At 37.7% G+C, this 19,835-nt stretch overlaps 1 protein-coding gene across 2 annotated transcripts in view; it reads right to left on the reverse strand.

The window, feature by feature from the left end:
• Positions 1-19,835, reverse strand: part of ARHGAP20 (Rho GTPase activating protein 20) — a 178,175-nt gene that overhangs the window by 76,800 nt on the left and 81,540 nt on the right. For both annotated transcript variants that reach the window (XM_043482333.1, XM_043482332.1), the window contains exon 3: positions 2,270-2,434. In XM_043482333.1, the coding sequence (XP_043338268.1) occupies positions 2,270-2,434 (165 nt within the window). The remainder of the gene's footprint in view (positions 1-2,269; positions 2,435-19,835) is intronic.

The raw sequence follows: 19,835 nt of genomic DNA on the forward strand, positions 1-19,835 counted from the left end.
ATATCAATAACCTCAGATATGCAGATGACACCACCCTTATGGTAGAAAGTGAGGAGGAACTAAAGAGCCTCTTAATGAAAGTGAAAGAGGTGAGTGAAAAAGTTGGTTTGACACTCAACATTCAAAAAACAAAGATCATGACATCTGGTCCCATCACTTCATGGCAAATAGATGGGGAAATAGTGCAAACAGTAGAAACTTTATTTTCTTGGGCTCCAAAACCACTGCAGATGATGACTACAGCCATGAAATTAAAAGACGCTTACTGAAAGTTATGACCAACCTAGACAGCACAGTAAAAAGCAGAGACACTACTTTGCCAACAAAGGTTTGTATAGTCAAAGCTATGGCTTTTCCAGTAGTCATGTATGGATGTTAGAGTTGTACCATAAAGAAAGCTGAGCGCCAAAGAATTGATGCTTTTGAACTGTGGTGTTGGAGAAGACTCTTGAGAGTCCCCTGGACTGCAAGGAGATCAAAACAGTCAATTGTAAAGGAAAACAACCCTGAGTATTCATTGGAAGGACTGATGTTGAAGCTGAAACTCCAATACTCTGGCCACCTGAATTGAAGAGCTGACTCAGTAGAAAAGACCCTAATGCTGGGAAAGACTGAAGATAGGAGGAGAAGGGGACAAAAGAGATGAGATGGTTGGATGGCATCACAGACTCAATGGACATGAATTTGAGCAGGCTCTGGGAGTTGGTGATGGACAGGGAAGCCTGGCATGCTGCAGTCCATGGGGTCATAAATAGTTGGACACAAGTGGGCGACAGAACTGAACTGCAAGTATATTCAAATATGTCTGCATCCTTCATTTAACTCCCATTTCTCCAGATAAAGCCTTCATTATCTCTCATCAGGACTATTACAATAACCTCCAGTCCAGTCTCCTTGCTTCTACTCCTGTCTACCCTCTAATCCATTATCTACTATAGCGAGAAGAGTATTTAAAAAATATGTACCCCATTATGCTACTCCCCTAGTTAAAACCATTTGGAATAAAATGTAAACTCTATCATGGCCTTTTGGTACTCAGCCTCCAAGATACCCCCAAAGATCCTGGCTTCCCAATATTCTGAGTGGCTAATAGCCTATATTAGAAATGATGGTATACTACTTTTAAAGTTAGGTTAGAAAGGACTGCAGCTTCTATTTTAAGTGTTCTCTCCCTTCAACAGGGCTTTCTCAATGGCTCAGAATGTAAACAATCCACCTGCAATGCAGGAGACGTAGGAGACGCGGTTCAATCCTTGGGTTGGGAAGATCCCCTGGAGGAGGGCATGGCAACCCACTTCAATATTCTTGCTGCAACTGAACACACACACTCCTTCAATACTCTCTTCCTCATTCTCTTGGATCTTTCACTTTAAAGGAAACAATTCCATGTTAAGAGCAGCTCTGTGGAGAGGCTTACATGGAAAAGAACCATAGCCTCTGGCCAAGAGCCACTGTGGAACTGAGGATGGCCAGGATCCACATGAGTGAACTGGGAGGTTTGAAGACTCTTCATTCAAGCTCTGAGATGACTATAAACCTGGTCAACAGCTCTACTGTAACCTCATTAGGGCCCTTGAGCCAGAAACACCTGGCTAAACAATTCCCAGATTTTTGACTCAGAGAAAAAAGTTTGTAGTCATAAGCTGTTACCTTTTGGGGTAATTTGTTATATGGCAATAGATAATTCATGCAGCCAACAAAGGTCCTGATAACTGATCCTTGTCTATTTCTCCAATATCAATTTACATTACTCTCTTCCTGCTTATTATGCTCCAGTGACATAGGCCTTCTTTCAACTCCAAAGGGCCAAACTTTCCCCCTGCTTTTGAATACCCACCCTCCTAATATCTGAGTGGCTAGTCGTTTTTCACTCTTCATTGATTTTATTCTTCCTACCTAACATATATCCCATATTTCACTTTACCTGATTTTCTTCATGGCAGTAAGCACAATTTGTAATTCCCCCCCCATCCACATTATAAATGAAAGCATCAGGAAAGCAGGGACCATATCCATCACATTCTTAACTGTATCCCCTATATTTATTCAGAGCATGGCACAGAGCGGGACCTAAATGAACACTTGTTGAATGAGTAAATAATTGGAACATTTTTTCAAAAACAAAACAAACATAAAACTCACTTCAGACATTAGTTATGGTAATAGAGGCCACATAATCTTATAGTGATATTGAAAAGAAAGGTTATCTTTGTTAGTGGAAATGCAACTTCATAATGATAAGCCAGGAGAAAGTGTCCAGTATACTTACTTGATTTTGGCCACAACAAACAGATCATTGAACAGGAAAAGATGCCGCTCCTGCCTCTGCAGGCCTCTTTTGAGTTCGACGCGGCCATCGATAAGCAGAGTCCGACTGGAGCACACAAACGATGACAGAAACGCACATGTGTCCAGGCTAGCAGAAGGACTTTCTCTGTGAAAGAGCAAACACCACATACCTTCAGCCAAATTATCAAACATAGGATTGTTTCTACAGAAATTATAGTTTAAAACTGGTCAAGAAATACAAAGCTCTATAATTTCTTTTTTAATGCAATGGCATAGTTTCCTAACAGCTTGTCTTTTCACATTAATGCAAACTTACATATACTCTTTTGTGTAAGATGTTTTTCTACTCAGTACTTCTTGTTACGCTTAGTCTATCTTAACCTGGTAGGCCTCAATATCTCATTATAAACTTTTTTAAACAAAAAGCAAAATATTTCATAATAAACATATATATATATCCCAACTTAGATTCTATTAAAATTTTACTATACTTGCTTTATCAGATACCTATCCAACTATCTACTAACCCATTCTATTTTTGGTGTTTCAGTACAAACTGATTTTCACCCTGAGTATTTTAGCATGCATGTCATGTGCAATGCAATGCACAATTCTTAGGTATACACTTCATGAGTTTTGACAAATGTATTCACTTGTGTGATTTAAACCTTTATCAAGATGTAGAACATTATCATCACTCCAAAAATTTTTCCTCTTATTCCTTTTCAGTTGTTATATTTATTAGATAAAGATGGCTTCTCTGTATTGGCCTGAGTTGTTTATATCTTCATTGCAGGCTGAGATCCATTAGCTCCAATGTCAGCTGGAACTAAATGCTGTATAAACTAACATTTTTATACATTCAATTATTTTTTAAAAAATGACCCAAAACAAGCAGACTTTTAATGATTTATAGCTTGCCTGCTTTGTATACTCCACAAAACAACACTGAACATCTGCTAGCCATTGATAAGACAGAGGCTGGGGTTTTAAGACCCGAAGTCACTACTATCTCTGATCCAGACTCCTCAGTGTGCTACTAAGCAACATCACTTAGACTTGTGACCTCCAGAGACAGTCACTGCAGTCTCCTTCACCTCAGGAACTCCTTTGCCCTCCTTCTCTTTTGGCCATAAGCCTCTAGCTAGTCTCATGCTGAGAGGACTTTTCTTATGCAAACCTGTTCAGTGATAATAGCTTTTCATTCATCAACCCCCAGATCCCTCAAACTCCTTACACCAGTTAATCCTTATTTCATCAGTCCTAAGGCAACCATTATTATGATTTTTTTTTTCCCTCTGAAATTTTGCCTAATCTAGCATTTCATATGAATGGAAACATATATACTCTTTTGTGTAAGATTTCTTTTACTCAGTATTTTTTGTTACATTTATTAGCAAATCATTCCTTTGTATTGATGAACAGTATTCCACTGTATAAATATATGCTTGCTTATTTATTCTATTGATGGACAGCTGGACTCTTGCCCGTTTTTAGCTATTATGAATAAAAGTGCTATTAAACTTCTACTAGTCTTTTTTTGTAACCTATGTTTACATTTTTCTTGGATAAAGAGCTACAGTGGAATTGCTGGGTCACAGCGTAGCTGTATGCTATTTTTAGGAAAAAAAAAACTACCACTAAGTTTTCCAAAATGGTTGTATTAATTTATATTTTCAACAATATTCCAGGATAATTCCTGTTACTTCACAACCATGTCAACATTTGTAAATGTTTTATATTTTGGCCATTCTGGTGGCATATTGCATTAAGATTTTAATTTGCATTCCTGATGACTAATAATGTTAAATACCCATGTTCTTACTGGTTATTTACATATATTAATTTGTGAATTGCTCCAAATCGCATTTATTTATTATTGAAATTCAGGAATTTTTCATATATCCTGGATCTATCTCTTGGATATACATACATGTATATACACACACACACACATATATGTATATATAAATATATATTTACCTTTTGTCAAATTTTGCAAGTATTTCCTTCTAGTCTGTGATTTGCCTGTATATATATATATTTTTTACTTATTGGAGTATAGTTGATTTACAATGCTGTGCTAATTTCAGATGTATAGCAAAAAGAATCAGTTATACATATATCCACTCTGAGATTCTTTCTCATATAAACCATTACAGAGGATTGAATAGAATTTCCTGGCCTACTCAGAATACTGAGTACTTATCAGTTATCTATTTTATATTTAGTAGAGTGAAAAAGTTGGTTCAAAGCTCAACATTCAGAAAACTAAGATCATGGCATCTGGTCCCATCACTTCATGGCAAATAGATGGGGAAACAGTGGAGACAGTGGCTGACTTATTTTTTTGGGCTCAAAATCACTGCAGATGGTGACTGCAGCCATGAAATTAAAAGACGCTTACTCCTTGGAAGGAAAGTTATGACCAACCTAGATAGCATATTAAAAAGCAGAGACATTACTTTGCCAACAAAGGTCCATCTGGTCAAGGCTATGATTTTTCCAGTGGTCATGTATGGATGTGAGAGTTGGACTGTGAAGAAAGCTGCGTGTCGAAGAATTGATGCTTTTGAACTGTGGTGTTGGAGAAGACTCTTGAGAGACTGCAAGGAGATCCAACCAGTACATCCTAAAGGAGATCAGTCCTAGGTGTTCATTGGAAGGACTGATGCTGAAGCTGAAACTCCACTTGGCCACCTCATGTGAAGAGCGGACTCACTGGAAAACACCCTGATGCTGGGAGGGATTGGGGGCAGGGGGAGAGGGGGACAACAGAGGATGAGATGGCTGGATGGCATCACTGACTCGCTGGACCCGGGTTTGAGTAAACTCCGGGAGTTGGTGATGGACAGGGAGGCCTAGTGTGCTGCGATTCATGGGGTTGCAAAGAATCGGACACGACTGAGCGACTGAACTGTGTATATGTCAAGTTCAATCTCCCAGTTTATCCCCCTCCCTGCTTTTTCTTGTTAACTTATATCTGTAACTCCATTTCTGTTTTGTAGATAACTCTGTTTCGTGGTTTTTAACATTCCACATATAAGTGATATCACATGTTTGTCTTTGATTTATGTCACTCAGTATGACACTCTCTAGGTCCTTCCATGTTGCTGCAAATGGCATTATTTCAATCTTTCTATGGTTGAGTAATACTCCATTGTACATATGTACCACATCTTCTTTATCCGTTCCTCTGTTGATGGACATTTAGTCTGCTTCTGTGTCCTGGCTATTGTAAATAGTGCTTCAATGAACATTGGGGTGCATGTATCTTTTTGAATTATGGTTTTCTCTGGATAGATGCCCAGTAATGGAATTGCAGGATCACATGGCAGCTCTGCTTTTATTTTTTTAAGAAACCTCCATACTGTTCTCCCTAGTGGCGATGCTAATTTACATTCCCACCAATGGTTTAGGAGAGTCACCCTTTTCTCCATTCCTTTGCCAGCATTTATTGCCTGTAGATTTTTTGAAATGGTCATTCTGATTGGTGTGAGGTGATACCTTGTTGTAGCTGTAATTTGCATTTACCTAATGAAAAAGTGATGCTGAGCCATCTTTTCATGTGTTTGTTGACCATCTGTATGTATTCTTTGGAGAAAATGTCTATTTAGTTCTTCTGGCCATTTTCTGATGGGGTTGTTTGTTTTTTATATTGAGTTCCATGAAGTATTTGTATATTTTGGAGATTAATCTTGTCAGTTGCTTCACTTGCAATTATTTCCTCCCATTCTGAGGGTTGTATTTTCATTGTGTTTATGGTTTTCTTTGCTGTGTAAAAGCTTTCAAGTCCCACTTGTTTATTTTTGTTTTTATTTTCTTTACTCTAGGAAGTGGACTGAAAAAGATCTTGCTGTGATCCATGTCAAACAGTGTTCTGCCTAAGTTCTCCTTCTAAGAGTTTTGTGGTGTCTGGCCTATCATTTATGTCTTTAATCCACTGTGAGTTTATTTTTATGTATGGTGTTAGGAAATGTTCTAAGTTCATTCTTTTCATATGTAGCTGTCCAGTTTTCCCAGCACCACATCTTGAAGAAACTGTCTTTTGTTCATTGCATATTCTTGTCTCCTTTGTTATAGATTAAGTGGCCATAAGTGTGTGGGTTTATTTACTCTGTACTTTCTACCCTGTTCCCTTGATTTATATTTCTTTTTTTTTTCTGCCAGTATCATACTGTCTTGATGACTGTAGCTTTGTAGTACAGTCAAAAGTCAGAAAGGTTGATTCCTTCAGCTCCATTTTTCTTTCTCAAGACTGTTTTGGCTATTTGCAAAATTTTTTGTTCTAATGTAATGGAAAAATGCTCTTAGTAATTTGATAGCACTTACATTAAATCTGTAGACTGCTTTGGGTACTACAGTCATTTTCACAATATTGATTCTTCCTATCAATAGACATGGTCGATCTCTCCACCTGTTTGCATCATGTTCAATTTCTTTCAGCAATATCTTACAGTTTTCTGAGTAGAAGTCTTGCACCATTAGGTAGTCTTATTCCTAGGCATTTTATTCTTTTTGATATGATGGTGAATGGGATTGTTTCGCTGATTTTCTGACCTTTCATTGTTAGTGTATAAGAATGCAAGAGATTTCTCTGTGTTAATTTTATATCCTGCAACTTTGTAAATTCATTAATGAGCTCTAGTAGTTTTCTGGCAGCATCTTCAGAATTTTCTCTGAATAGTATCATGTTATCTCCAAACAGTGACAGTTTAACTTCTTTTCCAATATAGATTACTTTCTTTTTCTTCTCTGATTGCTGTCACTACGACTTCCAAAATTATGTTGAATAATAGCGGGGAGAGTGGACATCCTTGTCTTGTTCCTAATCTTAATAAAGCTTTCAGTTTTTCACTAGTGAGAATGTTGCTTGCTGTGGGTTTGTTGTATATGGCCCTCATTATGTCAAGGTAAGTTACATTTGGCTTTCCTGGTGGCTCAGCAGTAAAGAATTCACCTGCCGATGGAGGAGACAGGAGTGCTATCCCTGGGTTGGGAAGATGCCCTGAGAAGGATATGGCAACCCACTCCTACGGTTGCCTGGGAAATATGGACAGAGGAGCCTGGGGAGGCTACAGTCCATGGGGTCACAAAGAGTTGGACACGATTTAGTGACTATACAGCAACACAAGTTCCCTTATGCACACTTTCTGAAGAGTTTTCCAATCACAAACAGGCATTGAATTTTGTCAATAATTTTTCTGTGTCTATTGAGATGATCATATGGTTTTTATTCTTCACTTTATTTATGTGGTATTTCATACTGATTTGCAGATATTGAAAAAAATCTTTGTATTCTTAAGATAAATCCCACTTGATCATGATGTATGATTCTTTTAATGAGTTGCTGGATTCAGTTTAGTATTTTCTTGAGGATTTCTGTGTTGACATTCTTCAGTAATACTGATCTGTAATTTTCTTTTTTGTGTGATATTTTTGTCTGGTTTTGGTATCAGGGTGATGGTGGCCTCACCGAATGATTTCAGAAGTGTTCCTTCCTCTGCAATTTTTAAACTAAATATTGCAGGATAATTCTAGTTACTTGATGAAGCCTACTCTACTATTTTTATAGTGATTTCTGTGTCCTTTTAAAGAAATCTTTGCCTATCCCCAAGTCATGAAGATACTCCCCTACATTTTTCACTAAAGTCTGTATGATTTTAGTTTTTACAACTAAGTCTACGATTTATGTTAAATTAATTTTGGTTTATGGTATAAGGTAGGGGCTTAGCTTCATTTTGTTTTTCTATATGATCACCTTATTGTTCCAGCACCACATGCACAAGAGATTTTCCTTTTCTCGGGACTGCTTTGGTACCTTTGTTGAAAAATCACATGACTACAGAGCACAGGTCTATTTTTGGGCTTTCTATTCTTTTCCTTTAAAGTTTATAAACAAACTTCAGTATAGAATATAGAATATCCTGAAAATTCTATGTTAGGATGAACTTGTACTCTTTTCCTCCCTGTTTATTCAGTTGGAGGCTAAGTGCTTTACAATGTTGCGGTGGTCTCTGCCATACATCAGTGTGAATGCGTTGTAATTATATATATAACCCTTCCCTCCTGAGCCTTCCCCACCATACCCACTCCGCTCCTCTAGGTCATCAGAGCATCAGGTTCAGTTTCCTGTGTCACACGGCAGCTTCCTGCTAGTCATCTATTTTATACATGATAAGAGTACATGTGTCAATGCTACTTCCTCAAGTTGTCCTACCCTCTCCTCCTTCCCCTGCTCCATCCACCAGGTCATTTTCTACATCTCCATCTACTCACCTTCCCTGTAAATAGGTTCATCAGATTCACTGATCATTTTAAGAATTAATCTATGTCAGAATCACACTGCCTTATTATTCTATCTGTACAGAGCAAATCACAAAATTAGGCAGTATAAGTCTACGAACTTTTTCTTTTTTTAAAACTGCTTTGGATAACCTGGGCTTCCCTGGTGGCTCAGTGGTAAAGAATCTGCCTTCAAAGCAGGAGCCGCAGGAGACTCGGGTTTGATTCCTGGGTCAGGAAGATACCCTGGAGAAGGGTATGGCAACCCACTGCAGTATTCTTGCCTAGAGAATCCCATGGACAGAGGAGCCTGGTGGGCTACAGTCCATGGTATCCCAAAGAGTTGCAGAAGTGACTTAGCAGCAGCAGCAGCTTTCGGTAGTCTGCTATTATTCAAATCCTCTGTAATTATTTTAATTACACTGTATTAAATAATACACTGCATTAGTACATATAATCCTCTGTATTAATTTATAAATTTTTGAGATTAACAAACATGAAGAACACAGGAAAGAAAACCTATTGTGGCTAAGGAAGAGGCAATGAACACAGCTTCAATTATACTGAGTGTAAAATTAGCAGTGGACTAAGTGATATGCAGAGATAAGGCAGGCAGCTCCACTTAAAAGAGATAGCATATTTGTAATCATACAAAGACAGTTGCATTAATAATACTACGGGAAGACTAGACCTGCCCACAGAAAGGGCAAAGTCTAAGAAAAAGGCAGAAACATATATCTGAAAAAAAAAAAATAATGTGAAAGGGTGAAGAAAGGAGGAGAATCTGTGAACGAGATGGGAGACTAGTGAATAAAGCAGCAGAAAAAGAATAATAAAAAGGAGTGGTGGTCTGTAATTGCTGAAACTGGTAGAAGGAGATAATAAATTGAAGACTGAGAAGATGTCTGGGAAAAAATTGTCAGTTAGTCATTAAGATCTTGAAGAAAAAACAGTTCCAGGCAGAACTTAAATAATTTGGGGTCTGAGGGAAAGAGTGAAAAGATTACACACAGTTACATACAGTTCCACTGTATATTACAATTATTTTTTTAAGTAGATAAATTAAGATTCTTAGCTGCAATTTCAATATCAAACTCTCAAAATTAATAAAATAAGTAGACAGAAAAGTAGAAGGATACAGTAGATACGAAAAGCACAATGAACCAATTCAACATAATTAAGATTTATATAATTTCCACACAACAGAAGGATAAAAATTCTATTCCAATTCCCATAGACTATAAACCAGGAGGCACTGAAACATATCCAGGGATATAAAATGAGGTGCAAAAATTTCACGGTCTAAAGGTATTGAAATCATATAGCCTTATAACTGTGGAATTATGTTAAAAATCATTATCAAAAGGTATTTGAAAATGACTCACATATTTTCAAATGGATTGTCACATTTACAAAGAGAGATCTTTGACTTAGCCATTGAAAGCCTCAATAAAGTTAAAAGACTGAAAAAATACAGAAGGTTATAGTAGAGAAGAAAGGATTTAATTGAGAGGTTAATATAAAAGATACTTTAAAACCCCATATATTTGGAAATTAAACGTCCATTTTAAAATGATGGGTGTATCTAATAACCATTACAAGGAAAATTAGAAAATATTTGTAACAATAAAAATGAAAACAATTTATGAGAATTTGTTGCATGCAACTGAAGCTGCTCAATGAAACTAGTTAACAATGCAAAACCTGGAATAAGGTATTAAAACAAATAATGGACACAAGCATAAAATTTTGTTAAATTTGAACAAAATCTGTGTTTTAGTTAGTAATACTGTATCGCATGTTAGTCCCCCCAGCCCTTTTTTTTAAACATAGTATTTCTTTATATTCTCAGAACTGGATTAGAAGTTTCAAGCCTCATTCAATTAAAAAAAAAAAAAACTCACTAAAACAATAAACTTTCTAGAATTTTAGCAGTAATATTAGATGCCAGAATAAATGGAACTATATCAAAGTTTTGAGTGAATATAAATTAGAAATTTAGCATTTTATTCATACTTAGACAAGTGAAACCAAAATGTCACAAAATTTTTAGCTAAGCAAAAATTTATGTTTCCTAATATATATATATTATACATATTATATATATGTAAACAAAAGCTTTTCTACTACATTTGATAAAAGCTTGAGAAAGAATAACGAAAAAAAGACACCAAGAAATTGAAAAACATTACCTAAATGAAACGGAAGCACTGAAAATGAAATAGAAAAGTTGAAACAAACTAGATAAAAGTAAATCATCATCATATAGTTCAGTTTTTTTAAAACATGGCTGTTCATTAGAATCATATCTGGAGGTCTGAGTTAGAAAAAAACAATACCTGGGCATTTATATTTTTCAAAAAATTCCAAGATAATTCTAAAGTCATCTGGATTTTAAAAGGTGATTACAGATTTTTCTATCAAATGGCAGTTTCAATGATAGAGAATTCTGTTATTTTCTGTTGACCAATCATGATACAATGGTATTAAAATGAGTAATAGTTACATAACCACAATAGTAAAAGATGTTTATCAGTTTTCACAACCATTAGCCAGATAAAAAATAAAAGATAATTACAATCAAAAGCCATCCTGGAAACATGATTACCCTAACAATATAAGATAATCACATACAATTTGGGAGGTTGAACAGAGTGATGTGGTGAGTGGAAATGCATATATACACATGCTTTTATCCACCCAGCCAGTCTGTCTTTTGGTTGCTGCATCTAACCCATTTACATTTAAGGTAATCATGAATATATATGATCCTATTACCATTTTTTAATTGTTTTGGGTTTATTTTTCCTTCTTTTGTGTTTAGAGATGTTCCTTTAGCATTTGTTGTAAGGCTGGTTTGGTGGTGTTGAATTCTCTTAACTTTTGCTTGTCTGGAGAATTTTTTATTTTTCTGTCAAATATGAACAAAAGTCTTGCTTGGTAGAGTATTCTTGACTGTAAGTTATTCTTTTACGTCACTTTTAAATACATCATAATGTTCCCTTCTTGCTTGTAGAGTTTCTGTTGAGAAATCAGCTGATAACCTTATGGAAGTTTCCTTGTATGTTATTTGTCATTTTCCCTTGTTGCTTTTAATATTCTATCTGTGTCTTTAATTTCTGTCAGCTTAATTACTATTAATATGTGTCTTGGTGTGTTCCTCCTTGGGTTTGTCCTGCCTAGGACTGTCCATGCTTCCTGGACTTGGATGACTATTTCCTTTCCCATGTTAAGAGAAGTTTTCAGGTACTAGCTCTTCAAATATTTTTTTCAGGTCCTTTCTAGATTTTCTCTCGGGGCAAGTGCTCTGAGCCCCACATCAGGTTCCCTGGCCCAGAGAACGCGCACCAGAGAGATGAGCCCCCAGAACATTTGACGTTGAAGGCCAGCTGGCTTAATATCAGTAGCACCACACGACTGGGGGAAACCGAGACTTCACTCTTAAAGGGCACACCCCAAATCTCACACATAACAGGACGCAAGGAAAGAAGCAGTAATCTGATAGAAGTCTGGGACAGACCTACCTGCTGATCTTGGAGAGTCTCCCGAATAGGCAAAGGGTGGATATGGCTCACTGTGGAGAAACAGACCGTAGCAGCAACCATTCTCGGGAGATCCTCCTACTGTGTGGAAGCTGGTGCTGGCAGGCGCCAGTGGTGGGATCTTTCCTCTAGCTCATTAGTGCCAAGAGAGCCCCAATAGCCTGTAGGTGCCAGTGCTGGGACACATCAGGCCAAGAAACCAACTGGGTGGCGACACAGCTCCACTTATCAGCAGACAGGTTGCCTAAAGCCCTCTTGAGTCCACAGCTGTCTCCAGACATGCCTCTAGACGTGGCCCTGCCCACCAGAGGGCCCCAGACACAGTTCTATCCACCAGAGGGCAGGATCCTGCTCCAGAAACCCCTGGGAACCTCCTGACCCATAGGAAACCTGCACTCGCCTTGAGACCAACATCACCCACCAAGAGGCAGAAAGAAGAAAACCACTATCCTGCAGCCTGCCCACAGCACGCCAGGCCTTGCCCCAAGATGAGCTGGGCTTTGGCCCTGCCCACCAGCAGACTAACACAAGCTCTGAGACACCCTGGACCCCATACCCAACTATATCAAGAACTCTCTTCCCCAACCAGTGACCTGACAGCAACTCTAGGATCCCTGGACTCTATAACCAGATTCCAGGACCCAATATTGACTGGCAGTAGTCCAGTGCTAACTCTAGGACCTGGTTTCACCCATCAGTGGTCAGGCAACAGATCTGGAGTCCTCTGGACACTGACTTTGCAAAGTGGTGGACCAGCAGAAGCCCCAGAGCCTCCGGGGGTAACACAGTCAGCTTCTTCATGAGCCAGTCCCACCTATCACTGGCTGGCAGCCTCTGCACAAGGCAAGAAGCTGAGCCAACCACGCCTCTACTCCACCTACATAGTCTGCTCACCACAACAGAAAGATTTATGCAACCTTCACAGGGGGAACTTCCAGAGAATATAGACTGGGTGATGAGAGGGGACTGTGCTGCTGGAAGCACAGATGTATCATACAAAAGATAACTTCTCTAAGGTCAGGAATCACAACCAATCTACTAGATACATAAAAAGAGACAGCAACTGAGGCAAAAGGACGTGATAGAGGAAAATTTTCTAGAATAAAAGAACAAGATACAGACACGGAGAAGAACTATGTGAGGCAAAGATAAGAAATCTACATGAAATGGAGTTTAGGATACTGATTGTTAAGATGATGAAAGAACTCAGAAATAGAATGGATGCAAAGAGTGAGAAGTTGGAAGTTTTTAACAAAGAGTTAGAAAATTCAAAGAACAGCCAAACTGTAGCCTGGTGGGCTATAGTCCATGGCGATTCCCCAGGCAAGAACACTGTAGTGGGTTTCCATGCCCTACTCCAGGGGATCTTCTCAACCCAGGGATCAAACCCAGGTCTCCTGCATTGCAAGTGGATTCTTTATGCCAACTGAGCCACCACGGAAGCCCTAAACAGAGACGAAGAATAATAAGTGAAATGAAAAATAGACTAGAAGGAATCAGCAGGAGACAACGTGATACAGAAGAATGAATCAGCAAGCTATCAGCCAGAGCAGGGGAAATTACTGATGCTGAACAGAGAAAAAATGAAAACAAAAGAGGACAATTTAAGAGAGCTCTAGGCAAACATCAAGTGCATTAAAATTCCCATGACAGGGGTCCCAGACAGAGGAGAGAGAGAGAGAAAGGGACAGAGAACGTATTTGGAGACATGACAGCTTGAAAACACCCCTAACTTGAGATAAGAAACAGATATCCAAGTCCAGGAAGTACAGGGAGCCCTGTGCAGGAAATAGAGGATCAACCCAAAGAGGACAACACCAAGACACCCTGCAATTAAAAGTGCTAAAAATAAAGACACGAGTGAATACTTATTAAAAGCAACAAGGGAAAAGCAATAACATATCTACAAAGGAACCCTCTTAAGTCAATCAGCTTGACTTTTCAGCAGAGAGTCTGCAAACCAGAAGGGAGTGACATGAAATATTTTTCAATGATGAAAGAAAAAAACCTACAACCATGGAATTACCCAGCAAAGCTTTCCTTCAGATTTGGAAGACAGATCAAAACGTCTTACAGAGAAGTGAAAGCCGAAAGAGTTCAGCATCACAAAACCAACTTTATAGGCAACGTTAAAGGGATTTCTCTAAATAGACAAGGCTACAGCTAGAAATATGAAAATTATTAAAGGAAAAATTTCACTGGTAAAGGCAACTATTCAGTAAGGGTAGTAGGCCAACCACATATAAAGAGAGTAGGAAGGTTAAAGAAAAAAAAGTAGCAAAGTCACCTATATACACAGTAAGTAGTTAATGCGCACACAAAAGGTGGTAAAATATAATGTCCCAGTCATATAAACATGTGTGCTCAGTCGCCTCAGACATGTCTGACTCTTTGAGACCTCATGACCATAGCCAGGCAGGCTCCTCCGTCCATGGGATTTTCCCAGCAAGAATACCGGAGTGGGTTGCCATGCCCTCTTCTAGTGGATCTTCCCAACCCAGAGACTGAACCCATGTCTCCTATGTTTCCTGCAATGCAAGCAGATTCTTCACCACTGGGCCCCTGGGGAAGTCGATCATAAACATGGGGCACAGGTAAAAATGCAGGGTTGTTAAACTGCTTTCAAACTTAAGAGATCATCAACTTCTACTGTTGTTAAGCCATCCAGTTGTGTCTGACTCTTTGCGACCCAGTGGACTGCTGCATGCCAGGCCTCCCTGCCCCTCACCATCTCCCAAAATATGCCCAAGTTCATGTCCACTGCATCAATGATGCCGTCCAGCTATCTTATCCTCTGACAACCTTTCCTCCTTCTGCCTTCAATCTTTCCCAGCACTAGGAGCTTTTCCAGTCAGCTGTTCACATCAGATGACTGAAATACTGGGGTTTCAGCTTCAGTATCAGTCCTTGCAATGAGCAGTCAGGGTTGATTTCCCTTAAGAATGACTGGTTTGAGAAAATTAACAAGTAAACACAAACTTTAAATGACACAATGGACCAGCTAGACCTAATTGATATCTATAGGATATTTCACCCCAAAACAATCAATTTCACCTTTTTCTCAATTGCACACGGAACCTTCTCCAGAATAGGTCACATCCTGGGCCATAAATCTAGCCTTGGTAAATTCAAAAAAACTGAAATCATTCCAGTCATCTTTTCCAACCACAATGCAGTAAGATTAGATCTCAATTACAGGAAAAAAAAACTATTAAAAATTCAAACATATGGAGACTAAATAACACACTTCTGAATAACCAACAAATCATAGAACAAATCAAAAAAGAAATCAAAATGTGCATAGAAACAAATGAAAATGAAAACACAACAACCCAAAACCTATGGGACACTGTAAACGCAGTGCTAAGGGGAAGGTTCATAGCATTACAGGCTTACCTCAAGAAATAAGAAAAAAGTCAAATAAATAACCTAACTCTACACCTAAAGCAACTAGAGAAGGAAGAAATGAAGAACCCCAGGGTTAGTAGAAGGAAAGAAATCTTAAAAATTAGGGCAGAAATAAATGCAAAAGAAACAAAAGAGACCATAGCAAAAATTAACAAAGCTAAAAGTTGGTTTTTTGAAAAGATAAACAAAATTGACAAATCGTTAGCCAGACTCATTAAGAAACAAAGGGAGAAGAACCAAATCAACAAAATTAGAAATGAAAATGGAGAGATCACAACAGACAACACTGAAATACAAAGGATCATAAGAGACTACTACCAGCAGCTCTATGCCAATAAAATGGACAACTTGGAAGAAATGGACAAATTCTTAGAAAAGTATAACTTTCCAAAACTGAACCAGGAAGAAATAGAAGATCTTAACAGACCCATCACAAGCACGGAAATAGAAACTGTAATCAGAAATCTTCGAGCAAACAAAAGCCCAGGACCAGATGGCTTCACAGCTGAATTCTACCAAAAATTTAGAGAAGAGCTAATACCTATCTTACTGAAACTCTTCCAGAAAAATTGCAGAAGGCAAACTTCTAAACTCATTCTATGAGGCCACTATCACCCTAATTCCAAAACCAGGCAAAGATGCCACAAAAAAGAAAACTACAGGCCAATATCACTGATGAACATAGATGCAAAAATCCTTAACAAAATTCTAGCAAACAGAATCCAACAACATATTAAAAAGATCATACATCATGACCAAGTGGGCTTTATCCCAGGAATGCAAGGATTCTTTAACATCTACAAATCAATCAATGTAATACACCACATTAACAAATTGAAAGATAAAAACCATATGATTATCTCAACAGATGCAGAAAAAGCCTTTGACAAAATTCAACATCCATTTATGATGAAAACTCTCCAGAAAGCATGAATAGAAGGAACATACCTCAACATAATAAAAGCTATATATGACAAACTCACAGCAAACATTGGTGAATGTTTCAATGGTGAAAAATTGAAAGCATTTCCCCTAATATCAGGAACAAGACAAGGGTGCCCACTCTCACCACTACTATTCAACATAGTGTTGGAAGTTTTGGCCACAGCAATCAGAGCAGAAAAAGAAATAAAAGGAATCCAGATAGGAAAAGAAGAAGTGAAACTCTCACTGTTTGCAGATGACATGATCCTCTACATAGAAATCTCTAAAGACTCCACCAGAAAATTATTAGAGCTAATCAATGAATATAGTAAAGTTGCAGGATATAAAATTAACACACAGAAATCCCTTGCATTCCTATATGCTAACAATAAGAAAACAGAAAGAGAAATTAAGGAAACAATACCATTCACCACTGCAACAAAAAGAATAAAATACTTAGGAGTCTATCTACCTAAAGAAACGAAAGACCTATATATGGAAAACTATAAAACACTGATGAAAGAAATCAAAGAGGACACAAACAGATGGAGAAATATACCTCGTTCATGGATTGGAAGACTCAATATTGTGAAAATGACTATACTACCCAAAGCAATCTATAGATTCAATGCAATCCCTATCAAGCTACCAACGGTATTCTTCACAGAACTAGAACAAATAATTTCACAATTTGTATGGAAATACAAAAAACGTCGAATAGCCAAAGCAATCTTGAGAAACAAGAAGGGAACTGGAGGAATCAACCTGCCTGACTTCAGGCTATACTACAAAGCCACAGTCATCAAGACAGTATGGTACTGGCACAAAGACAGAAATATAGATCAATGCAACAGAATAGAAAGCCCAGAGATAAATCCACACACCTATGGACACCTTATCTTCGACAAAGGAGGCAAGAATATACAATGGAAAAAAGACTGGTGCTGGAAAACTGGTCAACCACTTGTAAAAGAATGAAACTAGAACACTTTCTAACACCATACACAAAAATAAACTCAAAATGGATTAAAGATCTAAATGTAAGACCAGAAACTATAAAACTCCTAGAGGAGACCATAGGCAAAACACTCTCTGACATAAATCACAGCAAGATCCTCTATGACCCACCTCCCAGAATATTGGAAATAAAAGCAAAAATAAACAAATGGGACGTAATTAAAAGCTTTTGCACAACAAAGGAAACTATAAGCAAGTTGAAAAGACAGCCTTCAGAATGGGAAAAAATAATAGCAAACGAAGCAACAGACAAAGGATTAATCTCAAAAATATACAAGCAACTCCTGCAGCTCAATTCCAGAAAAATAAATGACCCAATCAAAAATGGGCCAAAGAACTAAACAGACATTTCTCCAAAGAAGACATACAGATGGCTAAAAAACACATGAAAAGATGCTCAACATCACTCATTATCAGAGAAATGCAAATCAAAACCACAACGAGGTACCATTACACGCCAGTCAGAATGGCTGCTATCCAAAAGTCTACAAGCAATAAATGCTGGAGAGGGTGTGGAGAAAGGGAACCCTCTTACACTGTTGGTGGGAATGCAAACTAGTACAGCCACTATGGAGAACAGTGTGGAGATTTCTTAAAAAACTGGAAATAGAACTGCCATATGACCCAGCAATCCCACTCCTGGGCATACACACCGAGGAAACCAGATCTGAAAGATTGGTTTCAGATCTGAAAGATCTGAACATTGCACCCCAATGTTCATCGCAGCACTGTTTATAATAGCCAGGACATGGAAGCAACCTAGAGGCCCATCAGCAGATGGATGGATAAGAAAGCTGTGGTACATATACACAATGGAATATTACTCAGCCATTAAAAAGAATTCATCTGAATCAATTCTAATGAGATGGATAAAACTAGAGCCCACTATACAGAGTGAAGTAAGCCAGAAAGATAAACACCAATACAGTATACTAACCATATATATGGAATTTAGAAAGATATTAAGGATAACCCTATATGCAAGACAGAAAAAGAGACACAGATGTATAGAACAGACTTTTGGACTCTATGGGAGAAGGCGAGGGTGGGATGATCTGAGAGAGCAGCATCGCAACATGTATACTATCAAGGGTGAAACAGATCACCAGCCCAGGTTGGATGCATGAGACAAGTGCTTGGGGCTGGTGCGCTGGGATGACCCAGAGAGATGGGATGGGGAAGGAGGTGGGAGGGGGGTTCAGGATGGGGCACACATGTAAATCTGTAAATCCATGACTGATTCATGTCAATGTATGGCAAAAACCACTACAATATTGTAAAGTAATTAGCCTCCAACTAATAAAAACAAAAACAAAAACAAAATCTTCTTGGATGAGGGAACAGGAGGAGGCATAAGAGCACCTTGTATTAAGTAGTGACTTTCAAATTTACAGAAAACAAGAATGAAATTTTCACTCGATCTTGTGAAAACTGAGTAACGACAAGACTAGCAAGCAAGCAATGAAGAAAGAAATGACTAATAGCATTTTACATAGTCTATTTTCTTAACTGTCAGGAAAATTTTGCAAGGGGAAAAAATCACCTTTGCAGTTTGGCTTTAGATATTCAATAAATAAAATTTTCTCAATACAATGATAAACCATTGGATAGTAGTATTATTTGAACTAGGGATCTTCAAACTATTACTCAGGGGGTCTGATAAATCGTTTAGGCTTTGTAGGCCATCCACATGGTGATCTCCATTGTCAAATATTCAACTAGTCATTGTGTGGAAAAATCAGCCATAAATAATACTTAATGGAACAGATGTGGCTGTGATCCAATAAAACTTTTTTTATATAAAAAACAGGCAGCCTATCTGGGCCATGGTTTGCTATTGCCTAGTTGAAATAATACTTCTAAAACATTTATATGCACATAAATAAAGGCTAAACTGAAGTAATCATAAAATTAAAAATAATTTTTTTGCTTGGAGCTAATTGGGTTCTTTCAAAAATGGTTTGTGTTTTAAAACAATTCCAAAGGATTTTAGTACATAATAATTCATTTTCCATCTCACAGTAATACTTTCAATAAGTAGACTTGATGGTGGTGTGGGTGATAATTCATAATAAAGTTAAAAATCTTTTTTTTCAGTGTAGATTTATCAATGTACATGTGTATAGTCTTTCATTTTAAAGATTTACATATAATTACGGCAAGAGATGCCTTGTGATTTTAGCAAGCTAAGTACTGTTTTTTTTTTTTTAAACCCAAACATTCAGACAACACTCTACAGTAAAAATAAACATCTCAGCACTCACATAATTTAAGAAGAAAAATTCTTTTTTATAAGGAAATAAAAACACAAATAGCTTTTGTGTTTGTAAAAACTACAATCTTAATCAGTGTTTCCTACTTAAAAATGTA

Source organism: Cervus canadensis, chromosome 11 (assembly GCF_019320065.1).
Source record: "Cervus canadensis isolate Bull #8, Minnesota chromosome 11, ASM1932006v1, whole genome shotgun sequence".
In the NCBI taxonomy this organism is placed as follows: Eukaryota; Metazoa; Chordata; class Mammalia; order Artiodactyla; family Cervidae; genus Cervus; species Cervus canadensis.